The 17,886-nt window shown below is 34.9% G+C and overlaps 2 protein-coding genes across 2 annotated transcripts in view; one reads left to right on the top strand and one right to left on the bottom strand.

Moving 5' to 3' along the window:
- Positions 1-5,404, top strand: part of spz4 (Spaetzle domain-containing protein 4) — a 30,162-nt gene extending 24,758 nt beyond the window's left edge. Inside the window, exons 2-3 of the mRNA XM_067768774.1 lie at positions 400-2,162; positions 2,263-5,404. Coding sequence (XP_067624875.1) covers positions 400-2,162; positions 2,263-2,785 — 2,286 coding nt within the window. The 3' untranslated portion in view covers positions 2,786-5,404. The remainder of the gene's footprint in view (positions 1-399; positions 2,163-2,262) is intronic.
- Positions 5,405-6,525: 1,121 nt separating this feature from the next.
- Dlg5 (Discs large 5) overlaps positions 6,526-17,886 on the bottom strand; it is a 74,035-nt gene continuing 62,674 nt past the window's right edge. The window contains exons 4-9 of the mRNA XM_067768773.1: positions 13,144-13,746; positions 12,848-13,067; positions 10,831-11,069; positions 10,525-10,754; positions 10,041-10,257; positions 6,526-9,973 (exon numbers count right to left, since the gene is read on the bottom strand). Of these exons, the coding sequence (XP_067624874.1) occupies positions 9,873-9,973; positions 10,041-10,257; positions 10,525-10,754; positions 10,831-11,069; positions 12,848-13,067; positions 13,144-13,746 (1,610 nt within the window). The 3' untranslated portion in view covers positions 6,526-9,872. The remainder of the gene's footprint in view (positions 9,974-10,040; positions 10,258-10,524; positions 10,755-10,830; positions 11,070-12,847; positions 13,068-13,143; positions 13,747-17,886) is intronic.

Here is a 17,886-nt window from a genome sequence, read left to right as displayed (position 1 = left end):
CATATGACACCAACCATCTTTTCAATTGTAATGTGGAACCTACGCCTAACACCCATCTCCCTATGGTCCGCCCTTGTTGAAACGGCCAGTTTCCTAGGACTCCCGTTAGAGGATTTTGATGACGATTTGTGAGTGGTCGTGCCCATTGAGTGGGGCGAAGCACTGTTAATACAACAACAACATGCGGTCGCCCAGGAAAAATAAGGAGATAAATAGGAAATAATCTGAAATAATCTGAAATAGAGCAATCTTATTCCGATGTGTATGAGCGCAAAACGGTTCATCGTGTTTTTATAGAGTTATCTTTTGTATTTCATGGGAACTTTGGCCTAAAGTCTAGACCATTTAAAACCATTTTTTTTTTTATAACAAAGCTTATTCATTTATTCTCTTTTGCAGATATATTTCATCTTTCTTTTACTCTTCATCGTCGCTATTAGTCGGCCCAATGATGCGTACGGCTATGACTCTGCCAATTCCTGCACTGCACAAGAATCCAAACAAGCGAGACGCGGGCGCGCACAAATGCTCGCTGCCATACCCTGTGACCTAACGCGCCAAGACTATTGTCATCTGCCGGGCTCCGCATATCCCTGGCATGCAGTACGTCGATTTGTACACGAAAATCATGGACTTATGAAACGAATGTACGGTGATGTACGACATATTTTAGTGTTGCGCGATGAAATACTCAATAATGAAATCGATGAAAATGACTATGAGGACGTAGCAGAACGCTACTCAAAAAAACCGCATAGGATACGTGCAGCCAAATATATGCAAGCACAACACGAAAATCATCCTGGGAGTATCCGATCTAATGACGATATAACAGAACCACATTTTCGGCCCGTTTCGACAACGATAACAACAACTACAACTCCAGTCGTGCCAAAAGAGACAATCGTACAAGAGAGTACAAGTGCTGCTAACGAGAGAAAAGAGGCGAAAATGAGCGATGAACGACCTAGCCAAAAGAGAACTGCTGGCGGAGCGTATCGACGAAGATTTAATACAACAACAAACATTGGAAGCGGGCATAGACGACGCGTAAATGTTTATATAAATCGTAATAGACCTTTACATTCCTCATTGCGTCGACGCAACACTACAACAACGACTACCGAGGAGCCGAAATTGGATGTGGAAAACACCGAACAAGCGAGTGAAATTACAATGAAAGACGAAACTGTGTTCCAAATATCCGGAGATGATGGCAATATCGCTTCGAATAGCGTGTACGAGATATCGACTTCGCCAGAAGCGCCACTGTTTCCGGGTGATAACATACAAATTATTGAATCACCGCAGCTCGGACAGCTACAGAAACCATTGACTGAGCAAAATAATAACTCTGAAATGGCGACTATTTCTACTATACTAAAAGTGGTTACGACGTCTGCAACAAAGGAGAGACCGCCTCTTAATGCAGCAGTTGACGCACCAGCTCGAACAGCAGCCACGCCTCTTCAAGAGATACCTGCACATGAAGAAGACCGTCAACGACCGCCACAAACTATTAAACTTCATCAATTGAGGAAACAAAATGCAACAACTGAACTTAATACAAAAAAAGAAAGTTCGATCTTAAAATTACAAGCGCCCAACGAAAGAGACAGATTACAAAGTGACGTATCTCTTTCGGTTGTGAGTTCTACCACTACAGAATATGCGTTAAAAGGCAATGCGAATGAGTTCACAGACGTTAATACAAAAAAGGGAAGCGTCGGCGTAGCTAACATGGACCCGGACTCGGTCTGGACTCTGATGAAGTCAACTACGACGTTAGCGCCAGCTTTAAAAAATAGCATACTACTGCAATACGACGAGAACGACGGAAACAAATCCGACTTAGCTCAAACAACGTTGAGCAAGCAAACCACTACTGTCACAATGCCCGCCTCAATACAAACGGATAAACCCACAAACTCAATAAACGCAGCAGATACCAATGATGAAGAGGTAGAGGCGCATGTTGTACAAATTACCATCGATGAAAAACAGCATAGCTCACAAGAGCTGTCACAAAGTACGTCAGCTCAAACAACACCACCGAATAGGGCAATAGCGGCTGCGTCCACAAAACCGGTGCTGCGTGAAGGTCAACTGTATCAGGATGCAATAAAGCAGGAAGTGATGGCGCCGCCAAATGTGCGCGGAATGTAAGTTGATTAGAGATTTGGGAAGTAATGTTTATTGATGCTAAACATAAATTTACTGTTTTTTTTTTACATTTTCTGTTTCTCTCTCTCTCTCATTCAGCAATGCTTGTCCGGGCAAGGAGGAAGTGGTGGCCCCATTTTGGGCAAATAATACACGCGGTGAAATACTCGCCCTACTAAATCTCTATCCCTTCGAACAATATATACATTGGGAGAAATGTACTCAAGAGAATCGTCAGATGTATTGTCGTGAAGGTTGCCGCTGCGAACAGCAATATCGTCTACACCGACTGCTTGCCTATGACCCACATAACGAATGTCGCGGCATATTCTCTGATTGGTTTCGTTTCCCCTCGTGTTGTATTTGCAAATGCTATGGCATGCCAGTAGAATTTCGAGCTACATCTCGCAGTCCTCGTTCCGAGCGTATGGACGACTTTGAGACAGTGTCAGCGGAAAGCGATTATGAAGAAGATTTAGATGATTCAATTGGCTCGGGAACTCAGCACCAGCGACTACATCCTTTTGATGCAGCGGAACAGCTAGTGCGGCAGGCGATCTATGAACATGCGACAGAGGATTGGTATCGACCTAGAGATGATTTTGACTTTTACGAAGATTAAAAGAGTGTTTTGTGGGGTAGGTGGAGTTGGTGTTTTTGTTGTTAACTTATGTAGTCATATACTGGTATTGATGACCGATGTGAGTTAAAGGAGTAAGTTATTAGCGAGAAAGACTACAGATTGTGTGCTACCTACTTCCCCAACTAGCGCCTATTATGGATAAGCCGATTAGGCATCCAGAGCATTCGTGGGCAGAATCACTCACTAGGTTCCAACGTATTTCACGGGTATACATTCATGACAGACATGCGGACCTGTGTAACGGTGACGAAAGAATTGCTGCTCGAGTCATGATGTCACCAAATGCAAATAAGCTTAAGGTCAGCTCTCTATATGCCAACATCTCAGGGGCCATATCATTTCTTAAAAGAGGTTTTAATAACATGGGAGACAAAGCAACCTAGGGGGCCTCCCCTTTTTTGTAAGGTTTGCTTTGGAGCAATACAGTAGCTTTGACGGGTCGAAGACTGGATTCAAGAAATATACCAACGAAAAGCCTACATTAATTATGGACGTCTTCATAAAAATCGGCCTGAATGAGATGCCAAGACATATACCAACTAAGGCCTACATTAATTATGGACGTCTTCATAGAAATCGGCCTTAATGAGATGCTCCAGCAAATAAGATCACAGTAAATCGCGATATATGTGCCTATGGAAGAGGCTCTCCGCAGGTAGAACTATTTTTAGTACACCGGACGGCAATAAGCCAGAAAACACTGCTTTTTGCAAACGCTTTCACCGCCTCAAACTTCACGTTATTGGGCACGTTCGTGACATACCTACAAACATAAATAAAAGTCCCATGTACTTTGTTTTTGGAAATCGATTGAAATGCCAAATCATATTAAAAATGTAGCAATCAGCTGATATCCGGCAGTACGGTGTAACTTCACCAAAAAGTTCGGAATGTAGTTTAAAAATACTAGTCAATCAAAAGATTGAGCAGCGTAGCTTATAGCTTCCCCAACATAATTGGAGAAGCCTGGCGATCCCAAGTTCCTTACGAAAGAAGAAAGTGGGGTGAGCTAAAAGGTTCGACGTTGCCATATACAACTGTGTCAAGATGGTTGGCTAGTATTGGTTAAATTGAACTTTATGTTGGGCTAGTACCTTAACGGCGCCAAAAACCTTGGGGAAGTCTTTCCGAAAGCGGAAATTGAAAATGTTTTTCTTTCCAGAGATATTTGCTAACAAAATTTAAAATTTTTATGTGGTTGTTGTAATATTGATGATTTTGTGCTACCCACAAAAAAAAACTATGAGTAAAAGTGTTTTGCGCGGCTTTAGTTTTGATCTCCAAACCGGTGTTGGACCCAGCCAGGGTAATTTTTTATAAGTTTTGGAGTGCTCTGGGCCATTTTTCGGTTTTTGACAGTAAAAATACTTAGTTTCCGCTTTCGTGTACGTCATCCTGGGTCCAAAACCGGTCTTTCGACACCTTTCCCGATATTTTTGGAAGAGTTTTAACAGTTGTGAGCTAAAGTAAAGAATTACCAAGACCCTTTTTGAGAAACGTTTTTTCTGATCGGAATAAGCTCAGGTACCTAAGAGGGTTTATATGAAAGGTCATCAATAGTCATGCACTAAGTCTCTCAGAGACGGTACATATGAACTTACTACTTCCTTTTTCCATGCTTTATCATCAACTCCAGGATATGAAAATTTCTTTGTATCGTGTTAATCCGATTTCAAAAAATTTAATTTTTTTTTTTTTTTTTTGAAACCTGGCCCAGTATGGCAACTAGTCGAAATTTTAGTGTTAATTTTAGGGGTATTCGCTAAGTATAAGTTTTTTGTAAATATTAATACTAAGTAGCTATTCCTCCGGAAAGCAGTTTTTTTACATTCCAAATAAGGTGTAATGAAGAGACACAGCAAAAATTAAATAGAAAAATCTGGAAACTTTCGTACTGAATTTTCTGAACGAATAGGCACACCCTAATTTTTAAGGCAATGAAAGCTAGAAACGACATTGTATTATTTGTAAATATAGTTTATTTTTTATCACGAGCGAAAGTACCTTGAATAATTCAAGACAAAGTGCGTGCATATGTACATATGAATGTATGTATATCATTAGCCCTTTTCAGAATTTTTTTTTATGTTTGCTCTTGTTTAAAACAAAGTTTTTTTTTTTTAATGAGATGTAATTTTCTGGGCTGAATTATAATTTTTGGAATTTGAAACGGGAGTTCTGAATTTGAATTGAAATTTAAGTTGTAATTTCCTGAATTTAAGGTAAAAATTCTGAACTTAAATTCTAATTTTAATTTTTGAAATTTGAAATAGAGATTCTGAACTAGAATTTTTATTTTCCTTTTGAAATAGATGACCTGAACTTGAATAACAAATTTACGGATTTAAACTGAATTTGAAATAGAAATTCGGAATTTTTTAATTTGAAGTAGAAATTTTGAGCTGGAGTAATTTTTTGAACTTAAAATGTAACTTTCTGAATTTAAGGTAAACATTCTGAACTTAAATTCAAATTTTAATTTTTGGAATTTGAAATAGAAATTCTGAACTAGAATTTTTATTTTCCTTTGAAATAGATGATCTGAACTTGAATAACAAATTTACGGATTTAAACTGAGTTTGAATTAGAAAATTTGAACTTTACATGCAGTTTTCTGAACTTAAATCAACTAATTTAATGTAAATTCTAAGTTTCAATTGCAATTTTCTAAACTTGATTTGTAATTTTCTGAATATGAATTAGAAATCCTAAACTCAATTCCAGTTTCAATAATGAATTTGAAATAGAAATTCAAGCTGATATTGTAATTTTCTGAACTTAGATTATAATTTGTTTAATAAATGTCAAATGTCAAACACGCTATCAGTTGCGAAGTGAAATTTAACTGTGAAGTATAATTGTACTAGCAAAGTAGTCTAATAAAGACCATTTTGTAATACAGAATATTGGAGTGATTTATTCAACAGAACGTTAGCAGAAGGTTTCAAATAAGCGGAATTTCCCAAAATTCGTTCAATGTCAATGTCAAAAAATGATAAAAAAATGTGTGGCTGGCTTAACTTTAAAAAAATTCAAAGCGTCTAGTATTTATATGAACATATGTATGCATGGCAAATTGTATATATAATAACCACGCATTTTGCTTGAGTTTGTAAATATAGAGATATTTATTAGGAAATCGACCATATTGTATTACTTTTATTTAAAAATTAAGATAATATATTTACTATCTCAAAGAAAATAAAATAAAAAATAAAAAATAAAAAAATTTTTTATTAAAAAACATTAGGTAGATAATAAAGGAATACAATTTCCACAAAAATTCGCCCCTTTCATGATTCTCTGCTGTCGCCCCAAAAGACTCGCGTCACGCTGCAGACTTTAAACAGCCGTTGACTGAATTGACCTCAATTAATATGCAGTATGTTGTAATATATCGTTCACAACCCAGAATGCTTTTCGCTATAAGCATAACCGATTTGTAGATATATCTCTAGTAAACCTCTTTACTTCAAAGCCGAATCGTATCGAGTACACTTTAGCGTTTATATAAATCGTATTCGAAATTGTAGAAGACGTTTGGAAACAACAATACTCCTGGAGGTTCTATGCTCAGCAAATAGTCTTAAATATTTTTATATGGCAGTCGCTATTGATTATAAGGGGCGACATCCATTTAGGCAATCTCAAGCTAAAATTGTTTTATTTTCAAAGCTTTTTTTCTAACCCACTTAGAAGCGAGCACAAACAGCTTTCTTTTAATGCAAAAAATATTTATTTATTTATTTTTCGTAATGTACATATGTATGTGTAAAATAAGTATGTAATAACTTCATTTTATTTACTCTGTCTCATGCATTTTTGAAAAGATTTTTTTATAAACAATTTCTTTACGCATTCGAATACATTCGAAACGATTTTTGTATGATATAAGTCTGTGCATAATATGTATTTAAATTACAGCTACATATATATTTGCCTATCTTTGTTTGTTATAAATGATAACATTGTATTAAATACATATTTTAAGGTGCAATTTCATAAGTAGTAAAATATTTTAGAATATCTTTATTATTTGTTTCATTGTTTTCTTTTGTATTGTCTCTGCATTATTGTTTCATTTTATTTGTATTGCTCGTTTGTAGGTTTCATCGTTTGTTGTTTTTACTTTTTCTCAATGTATAAAAAATACTGTGCCAATTTACTGTTAATTTTGTTTAATTTTTCATTATTACAAGTATAAATACGAGCGTTTGTAAATATGATTCCTTAAGATTATAAAATTTATTATTATGTACTTTTTTAAGGCAACATTTTTCAAGATTTATTATTGTTGACTGCTGAGTGGATAAATCACTCAATCTCGTCAGCCGGTTGGAAAAGGCCGTACATGTGCGACTCTTTTGAAAAAAGCCCTATGTCAGCATGAATTCATTACGTTTTCTGCTATGATAGGGCGTTTGTAGAATTTATTCTTAGATATGAGGTTGAGCATTTTCCGGCTAGCAGACGAGATAGGTTGATATTCCACTCCGCCGTCGATTTGTGTGTTAAAAAAAATAACCGTCGCAAGATTTGCATGTTGAATAATTAATCTGATTATTCTATACATTAAAAAATTAAGCAGTAAAAATATTAGCGTATTGAAAAATTCTTTGAAAAAAAAATTTGCTGTGCTTGTCTCAAATAATAATTCATGTAATACATTTGTAAGGCTAGTGAGAACCGTTTACGAAATTCAGGCGATCAAAATCATTGCTATCATTAATAAAGTTACATACAAATACAATCTTAAGCATTTTTGATATTCATTATATAATGAATTCACTAAATGAGCAAAGTGCATTTCATGTTATTTCAATTAAAAACTTTTAATGTAATAAATTTTGCATATTTTACCAATAGGTATAATACATATTTATGTAGTATATGATAATGTAATGCAATAAGTAAATAAAAATTATATAATTACATATATAAAAATTACAAGATATTTTTTTACCCATTAACCCTGTTAAAATAATGCAATTTAAATAAAAAAAAGCATTTTGAAAACAATTATTATTTACGCGTCTAATAGGCTTGGCCTCTACTAAACCTAAAATGATATTAGAAGCAAAAAAATATAACAATTAAAAAAATCATTGCTTACACACATTTTTTACAGTTTCGAAGTTTGCGCTTACTAATTTTTTTGTTTCGAACTTAAATTACAAAATTAGAGATTTAAAAAAATATAAAATTAGGATAGCTTAGAAATACGCAAATATTTTCAAAATAATAATACAGGTTTTAAATACACGTAAATGTTAGTGTTAGTAGTAAAAAAGAAAATACTTTGCGTTCTCAATAAAATTGAATACAATTTCAAAGTTTATAGTACTTTTTAGTAAGGATAAAGTAACATCAATTAGTAGAAAATCATACTACTCAAATAAATATGTCAACGAAAGCATCAAATCAACGATAGAAGCAAAAGTATTGTCATCATTAAAGTCTTACAGTATTTAGAGCGACCTCTTCTTAGTGCTTGGGTGCAACCAATTACGCTGCCGCTCAAATTTAGAACGAATTAAATGTTTCTGTTGACTAATACTTTTAAATGCGTTAGTTATTTAATACATGAATAGATCAAGTCCATAAAGCTTAGTACTAAGAAATAACAAATAATTATAAACAATACCAATACATAGAAGATCCTGAACAGTTTAACTTAATTTAGAGGTTAAAAACAATAGAATACTAAACAAAATTAGCTCAATACAAGCTAAAAGCGTTAAATAAAACAAGATATATATATTCTTGTCAGAAGCATTTGTTTCGGTACATGGTTCACAGGCAACAAAATGAAAAGTAGCAAGCATTTAACTTATTGGCTATCAAACAAATCGATTGGGACTAATCTCAACATATCTTGTCGATATTAAGATTCTAAGCAGTGCTAGTATGAGACTCAGCATATTAAGTTCCTGTACCAAAACACTTACTTGTACTTAGAATTTATCGACGTCTGGTGGAATATCATCCTATCCCGGCTAACCGTTTGAAATCGTCATATCTCAAAAATAATTCTTCTAAACAAGACAAATAATTCAAAGATATTATTTTTGAATTAGTTCTTGACAAAAATTCCTAGCTTGGCACTCTTCCAGTAATCATGCGTATTTAAATATTATCTCCTTGTTTTCCTTTATCATGCTCCAAAGTCATAAAAACAGCTCCAAAAAAATAAGTGCATATCGATATCGATATATGATATTTATATATCTGTGGCAATTCGACAAAACAACCTATTTCGAGTTAGGTAACGACGATAAATTTAACTATAACACAAAAACTATCTGCAACTCATCACTGTGACTTCCTATATTTTGTAGCAGCCATTTGGCGCTAGGGTTATGAATAAATAATATTGGGAGATCTGTTACGGATTTCTGTTAAAGGCCAAAATTGAACTTAAATCCTAACTAGAAGTAGGTTCTTTTGTCAAATTGCCACAGATATATTAACAAACACACAAAAAATTGGATAAATAAACAGAAACAGGTGGATACGAAAAAGGAAAAAATGAAATCTTTTAATTTCCTTTGGAAAAAAAATTTGTTTAAAAAAAGCTCTACCTCATAATATGGTTATTCATTTAGAATTAGTTTTAAAAACACCCTATAAAAAATTTTTGTTCAAAACGTCGAATGCAAACTTTAACTGAATTCTTACAGAAAAATATTCTGGAAAAGTGTGTTCTTCAACCAGATGTAATAAAACTTTGAGATAGTTAATTTTGAAAAAAATCTCTTGGTGGAGCATACTTTAAACGTTTCTGATACAGGGTATTTTTTAAGCAGCTACCAATTCGATATTTTACGCATGATCCCATATTCCACTCAGAATTCGATATGTATAGATTCGTAAAAGCAAATTACCGGTTCGATATAACATATATCACTCCCTTATACAACATACAAAAAAATATTGATAATGTGCGCGCTTTACACTTAAAAAAAAAAACATTAAAAGCAATACCAATGCATTGCAGCATAACTGCATAAGCGTTAGTTGTTGTAACAGCTATTATATTGCATTAATAAAATCCTTGTATGATCGTTCAACCGCTCACAGGCACCCAAAGTAATTTATCCTGTTCCTTATCGACAGAGTCCTTGATTTGTGTGCACATATGCTTAATGCTGACACCGGGTATTACAGCTGAAAAAACATAATCAATAAAATTTTCAATATAGTGCAAACTTTTAATTAATTAAAGGTATCGTACCTGATATGTACTGTTTATAATCCGTTTCAAGTTTTAGTGCACGTTCATACATTTCCTTGGCTGCTTTTGCCGATATTTTATCGATACCAAAATCACGTATTTCGCGTATTTGCTTAGCTGATTTGAAGCGTAAAAGTAAAACAATCGGATAAATGTGTAGACGCTGCAGCCTTTCAGCAGCCGAAATTGATATGTCTAATATGCAATGGCGACGATCCTGTTAACGGGAAATATATATATATATATACAAGCTTTCATAAACCAAAAAGAAACGGGAAATTTTAGCACGAAACAGGCAAACAGGAATGGAATTTCGCATTAAAAATTTAAACAACTTGTACTGAAATTTCCTATCTGGTTGATTATGAAAAACATAGCATTAAATAGAGCTGCGTATTATATTTCAAATAATTTGCACTGAAGTATAATTCCCATTTAAAAATGAGCTACCGTGTCCGCCATCTTAATTTGTTGCTTTACTCACATTTTTACATGCATTGTTTATATTCTCCACAGTGGTACACTCAAATTTATTGCCTCGCCTACGATAATCTACGAAAATATTTTCTTGCAAACCTTCTTCCATTGCATCTTGCGAACAATCCATTGATGTGACTTCGCACATTTTAAATAAATTCGAAAAATCAATTGTCAAACGTTCCATAACACGTTCGGATAAGGGCCCAATTATAAGCACCGGACGACGTACAGGCGCTGTATAAAAACAATAATATGAATAATAGGACTTTGTTTTCAATTTTTCGCTATCCATACTGATATTTGCACTTACAATCTAACCGTTCCACACGCTGATAACTTAATATACCACCATCATCATTCAATATTCCTGAATCGGGAAAAAAACTTAATTGTGTGTTGCTGAAACTGGCGATTTCAGTTGAGTCACGCGATGAACTGCGTTGATGCTTTTTACGACGAAAAAACGAACGACGTGCCGATGTGCTGCCACGACGGGCAGTGCCACCTTCACAATCGACCACCTCACCAGCGCGTAATTCCTCCTCAACTCTATGGCAAATGATGAAGTGAAAGAAGGAAATCTTTAATTTTAGTTTTAGTATAAATTTAGGAAATGGATGCAGTTAGGATAAACGCTGAAGAAATAATTTATGCAATATCTTTTTATACTCAGCTGGGCGTGGCTCCGCCCTTTTTCATTTAATTTGTCTAGAATACTTTTAAAGCCATAAGTCGAACAAAAATTTACCAATCCTTGTGAAATTTGGTAAGGGCATAGCTTCTATGACGGTAACTGTTTTCTGTGAAAATCGGCGAAATCGGTTGAAGCCACGCCCAGTTTTTATACACAGTCGACCGCCTGTCCTTCCGCTCGACCGTTAACACGATAACTTGACAAAAATCGATATATCTTTACTAAACTTAGTTCACGTACTTATCTGAACTCACTTTATCTTGGTAGTCAAAATGGGCGAAATCCGACTATGGCCACGCCCACTTTTTCGATATCAAAAATTTGGAAAAATGAAAAAAATGCTATAATTACATACCAAATACGAAAAAAGGGATGAAACATGATGATTGGATTGATTTTTTGACGCAAAATATAACTTTAGCAAAAAACTTTGTAAAATGCGTGTGACATCTACCATATTAAGTAGAAGAAAATGAAAAAGGTCTGCAGGGCGAAATCCAAAGCCTTTGGAATCATGACAGGGATACTGTTCGTGGTATTACATATATAAATAAATTAGCGGTACCCGACAGTTGATGTTCTGGGTCACCCTGTTCCGATATCTCAAAAACGCCTTCACATATACAACTAAGGTTCACTCCCTTTTAAAATACTCATTAACACCTTTCATTTGATACCCATATCGTACAAACACATTAGAGTCACCCCTGGTCCACCTATATGGCGATTTCTAGAAAAGGCGTCCACCTGTAGAACTATGGTCCACTCCCTTGTAAAATACTCTTTATTGCCTTCCATTTGATACCAATGTCATACAAACACATTCCAGGGTTACCCTAGGTTCATTTTCCTACATGGTGATTTTCTCTTATTTTGTCTTCAAAGCTCTCAGCTGAGTATGTAATGTTCGGTTACACCCGAACTTAGCCTTCCTTACTTGTTTTAAATTAATCTATAATCAATATATCGGCAAATAAAATTCATAGCCCCTAAAGTTGAGTTGTCAGTACAATCGTACATGTCCGACTGTCACTCAGGTAGGTCTTCCCAAAAAACTTGGGAACTTTATTTGGCGTTATAGCCGGAACAGCTGTCCTAACTCATAAGTAATACATTTTGTGGACGGCCTTTTAATGGCGTTTTCTTTTCTGGCAAAAGTGTTACGCTTTTTGTACGCCACGCAAGGGTTGTTGTTCTATTCTAAAAAAAAACAGGCAACGCCTTTATGGGGTATTTCGTTCTTTTGTGAAAATTGTTGCCTGCTCGGAACGCAAAAGCGTTACACTTTTACCCTGTATAAAATGGTGGTGCGGCAGTGCAACTCTGTGAAGCTATCAATTCGCTCTTAAGTTCCACATATATTCTGTTAATATGAGTGAATATGGTGAGTTGAAATGTTCTTTGTATGCACTATAAGTGTTGAACATTTTCTGGGATAGGAGTAACTCTATTAAGGCTTTATCATTTACTTAGGCAACAATTTATGTCAGAAAAGAAAACGCTATAAGTGAATTTCTCTAATTTTATAAGAATGCAACGCACATCATGCCAACATTTCTTAACTGCTATATAGTTTTGTAAATGGTCGACTACATCTTCATCTTGTAGCAGTAAACAAATTCACACTACATACTTCATTTGACTTGGTATAATGCCACACTCCTTGCGATGCCCCTTCGAATCCAATTTCCATGCGCGCCACAAACCAAATGTGCCATTAAAAACTGTATTATCCACATAGAGCACCTCATCCTTGACAAAACGCAAATCGCCATCATTCAATTCACCAGTGCGATCAAATCCAACGCGTATATAAAATGAGTCACCAGACTTGTCTTTGATTTGCTTCAATTCTATTTAAAAAATAAAATAAAATAAATAAAGAGATAAGTAACTAATAAGCACACTTATGTAACTTTTTATACTAACTTTTCATTTTATTCTGCACCAACAATGTGACGGTATCCGTCAGTTTCGATATCTCATTTGCTGCCTGCTCGGCAGTGACACAACGCAAATCAACACCATTATATTCTAGTATTTGATCACCTTTGCGTATACCAGCAATATCGGATGGTGAACCAGGATGTACATCATGCACAAATATTCCAACTTTATTACCACCAAATAATTTAATGCCTAAATTTTTGGATTTATCCATACGTAAAGTTACATAACGAGCTTCTTCTTCGTAAACTGTTGATGATGTCGAAGCTGTAGTTGTAGTTGTAGCTGCTGATGAAGGCAAATCCTGGCTACTACTTATATCCGATTGATTCTCTAAACTATCAGCAAAACTTTGATCCTTAAGCGATTGCGTAGAGAGGAGTGAACTCGATTGTGGCATTAGCTGAGTTGATTGTTGCGCTAAAGGACTGTTTGTGGGTGCTGAGATAGGATGTGGTGGTAATGATGACATCATTGTGCGTACTGGCGGACGTGGTGAGTTGCGAGGCGTTGGTGAGCCAGAGTGATTAACTTGATTTTCAGTCTCGAGATTATTGATACCATCGTATTCGCCGGAGTGAAATTCTGGAGAATAGGTTAACAAAGAACTAACTGTTATAAACGACGTTACTGGGTGGAGTAGTGTTTTGACAATAAATACTCCCAGGAATATTACGATGTCAGGCAGATCAGGATATGAATTAAATTTGTTTTATATGAATTAATAAAAGGCCGTTTTGTATCGAAATTTTCGAAACACTGGCAGGCTTTGCTTTTAAAATGAACTAAAGAAATAAAATCCTATATTTTTCTAATTTATGCAATTCCTTGCCAAATTTGCGTTGCAAGCTTCTTTTATACTGCGGTTGAATGGGACGGCATTCGAAATGGGCAACACTTAGTTTTATTGCTCCAGAAAAATCAAAAAAAAATCTAGAGTTATGTAGCATTATGCATTATGCTCTTCTATACCAGTGCATTTTTTATGCAAACCACACACATTCATATTGCATTCATATTACAATATCGACCTATATAAATTATGTTAACCCAACACAGCGAGAGTTCAACATCACATACAAATGCCGACAGCAAGGCCCACATCCGGTTACATTTAACAGGCGCATTGACCAATTCGTTAATAACGTGACCGAACGTCAATGACAGTTTGTCAATGTGCCTGCCAAAATATTTATACAATGACAAATATCTAAAATTAGGTCAAACTAATATACTGACACAGAATGTATGCATTATGAATGTAGATACTTTTGGTTTGAAAATATTAATGTAACTATGTATATGAAGAATAAGAAATTTTGTATAAAGAGAAAGGCATTTCTTTAATAAAGTCAATCATACTCTAACGCTACTCATCAGCGTGTCTTTTCTTGCGACATAAGTCATCGACTTAGCTTAAATTATTTATTTGGAAACTTATTAAGGTAGAATGTCATTGTTTAAAGTTTATGATGGTCTTAAAGCTAAACATCGAACACCGCCGAAAGTAGTACTTTCGAAGTTCTTAGATACCGTAGCTGGAAAACAAATCATGACGTCCAAGTTCAATATAACGGCTTAGGCCCGTAATTGGTTAAGCAAAGCTTAAACTAAGTTTGCTTAAGCTCCAGTCAAATTTAAACCCCAGTTAAACTACTGAGCAGTTTTTCAGTCACAGTTTAAGACAGCCTTTGGGGTATGCTTTTTTGCGCGGCAACATTGCTTTGCACACAGAGTATATTACCTTTGATTGGATAACGGTTGGTTGTACAGGTATAAAGGAATCGAGATAGATATAATAGACTTCCATATGAGCCGCTCAGTGCACACATCGATTAACTCCATAAAATGAAAAGTTAAGAAATACGGTATATAAAACAAGTAAAGGTGTGTAAGTTCGGGTGTAACCGAACATTATATACTCAGCGTGCGCTTCAATTGTACATTTCATTTCAGATAAATTACTTTTCTACATAACACGGGGCACCGCCCGTTTAAAAAAAATGTCTTCCCATTTCCGCTTACAGTAAAACTTGATAAGTGTAAGATCATAAATGCAACCATGTCAACTAATTAATAGAATAAGCAAAAATACATCACTGTAAAGGAAGAAAAGAGAAGATGGTGGACTTCCGGTTCAATATTGGATTGACGACTGAAGAATAAATTATTAAGATAATTAATCCGGACGTTTCTGCTGTTTTATTAACCATCGAAGGTACAAATTATATAAGTGGAATATCATTGATTCAAAACTATTTCTTGCTAAGTTATAGCTTATTATTCTAGTCTACGACCCTTTTAAACTTGTTTTATATCTAATTTGCCGTGGTCTTTAACCGATCCCGTCTATTTTTACTAGAAAAATTTTTTCCTTAACCGATTTCGTTAATTTTTCTTCAAAGGAATCCCTATAGTAAAGGCAACCTCTCTGTCTAATTTTGTTACGATAGGTTTAACGATTTTTGATTTATGATTAATAATATTTGTAAAATTGATCACAAGTGGGCGGAGCCACGCCCATTTTACAATTTTTTTCAAATTTTTATCAAGAGTTTCAATATCAGTCCACATGCCAAATTTCAACACTCCAGGTGTATTATTCACTTAATAATCAGGTTTTTTGTGTTTTCCAAAATGTTATATATATAAAAAGTGGGCGTGGCTATCACCCGATTTCGCTCATTTTCAATACCAATCTATTCTCGGTCCAGATAAGCTCGTGTACCAAATTTGGTGAAGATATCTCAATATTTACTCAAGTTATCGTGTTTACAGACAGACACTGATGATTTTGATATATGGAACTCTATATCTATCTCGATTCCTTTATATCTCTACAACCAAGCGTTATCCAATCAAAGTTAATATACTCTGTGTGCAAAGCACGCTGAATATAAAAATATAGTGTATTTAAATAAAGTAGATAACCCTATAACTGATATACTAACTACCGTTTGCATTGTGCTTCTTTTTATCTGTTTACCTATGCGATTTTGTTACGAATATTATTGAGAGGGAGAGAGCATCTTCGGCTGTTTAAAAACAAATAAGCGTCGATGCACGGCCAGAACAGATACAGCGTTACTGAAACGATTTACATTAGAGTATGGAGTTAATCGAAATGGCTTCTGAAATAAATTACTTATTATTCAATGGCCAAAAACATTTGCCATTTAACGGTGCTAATCTTTATTATTCAGGAAAGTTATTTTCAATATAAAAAGTTATTACTATACCAAGATCTTTGACACTTAAATTTAAGATTTTTCAAAAAGTGGAGTTAATCGATGTGTGCACTGAGCGGCTCATATATCAAAATCATCAGTATCGAAAAAAAATTTGATTGAGCCATGTCCGTCCGTTAGCACTTTAACTTGAGTAAATATTGAGATATCTTCACCAAATGTGGTACACTAGCTTATCTGGAGCCAGAATAGATTGGTATTGAAAATGAGTGAAATCGGATTATAACCACGCCCACCTTTTATATACGTACAATTTTGGAAACACACAAAAAACTATAATAAGCTATAACTTAGCAAGAAATAGTTTTGAATCAATGATATTTCAGGTATCAAGTTTTACTGTAAGAGGAAAAGGGGAGACATTTTTTTTTTAACGGGCGGTGCCCCGTGTTATGCAGAAAAGTAATTTATCTGAAATGAAATGTACAATTGAAGCGCACGCTGAGTATATAATGTTCGGTTACAGCCGAACTTAGACACCTTTACTTGTTTATTATCTATATAATTTGTAGATACGGCCACAGCTGGATTTTGTTTACCCAACAAACATGGAAAAAAATTCTGCAGCGAAATATATATCTAGTTCCGGAAGTGATATCCAACATCATTATTCAATTATTTTTGAACCAGATAGTTCTCGAGTTGATATCCAACTTCATTCTCCAATCACTATCCAGACTTTGAGAAATTTTGTAAAATTTAGAGTTCTCGAGTTGATCTCCGACGTTATTATCATTCACCCTTATCGCGAAGTTCACGCGGAAAAGCGTTCGCCTTCACTTTTTTTGTAGGGTGAACTTTTTCCGCCTATCGGCAATTTCGGGCGGACAAAAGTTCACTTCGAAACAGCTGATGCTCTATTGCGAATTGGCAGTGAACAAATAATTTACTTACAATTGTGTAAGTTTTGTAAACAAGCATATATTTCCTTAAAATACAACAAAAATAGAAATAAAAAATTGATAAAATAATGTTTAGTATTGCACTTAGGTTGGTATTGATTGAGCGTGAGGAGAATATACATAAATGTGAAAGCGGTTCAGAGGCAATTAAGGGACAGTTCTAACCCTTTGGAGCTAAATGATTCACTGTAAGCTAAAAATTACTATTTTCAGCACATTTGAATAACAAGTTAATTTTTTTCAATTAGTTTTCGCCAATATTACAGGCTAAACAAGTCGGCATTCTAATATTTGTTAGTTATTCTTACCACTCCTTGCCACCATTGAAGCAAAAATTTGGAGTTCTACCAATTATAAAATTGTGTACATAGCTTCCTTTTTACGCATAGGGAAAAGGCGTCGGAAAGGACCATGAAGTGGGTCTTAGCCAATCTTGTTTCAGTGAGGTGCTCGGCATTTTGGAACCGTTGCTTTGTCCACAATGGATAAGTTGGCCGACTGATACGTTGTCATAAAAAATAGAATTTAGATCAATACAAGAATTTCACTTCTTCCACTCAGCTTCCGATTGTGCA

This window comes from Eurosta solidaginis, chromosome 2, assembly GCF_040869045.1.
Source record: "Eurosta solidaginis isolate ZX-2024a chromosome 2, ASM4086904v1, whole genome shotgun sequence".
Taxonomy (NCBI): Eukaryota; Metazoa; Arthropoda; class Insecta; order Diptera; family Tephritidae; genus Eurosta; species Eurosta solidaginis.
The sequence above is the reverse complement of the archived record's forward strand: the minus strand, read 5'-3'. Positions and strand labels throughout refer to the sequence as shown.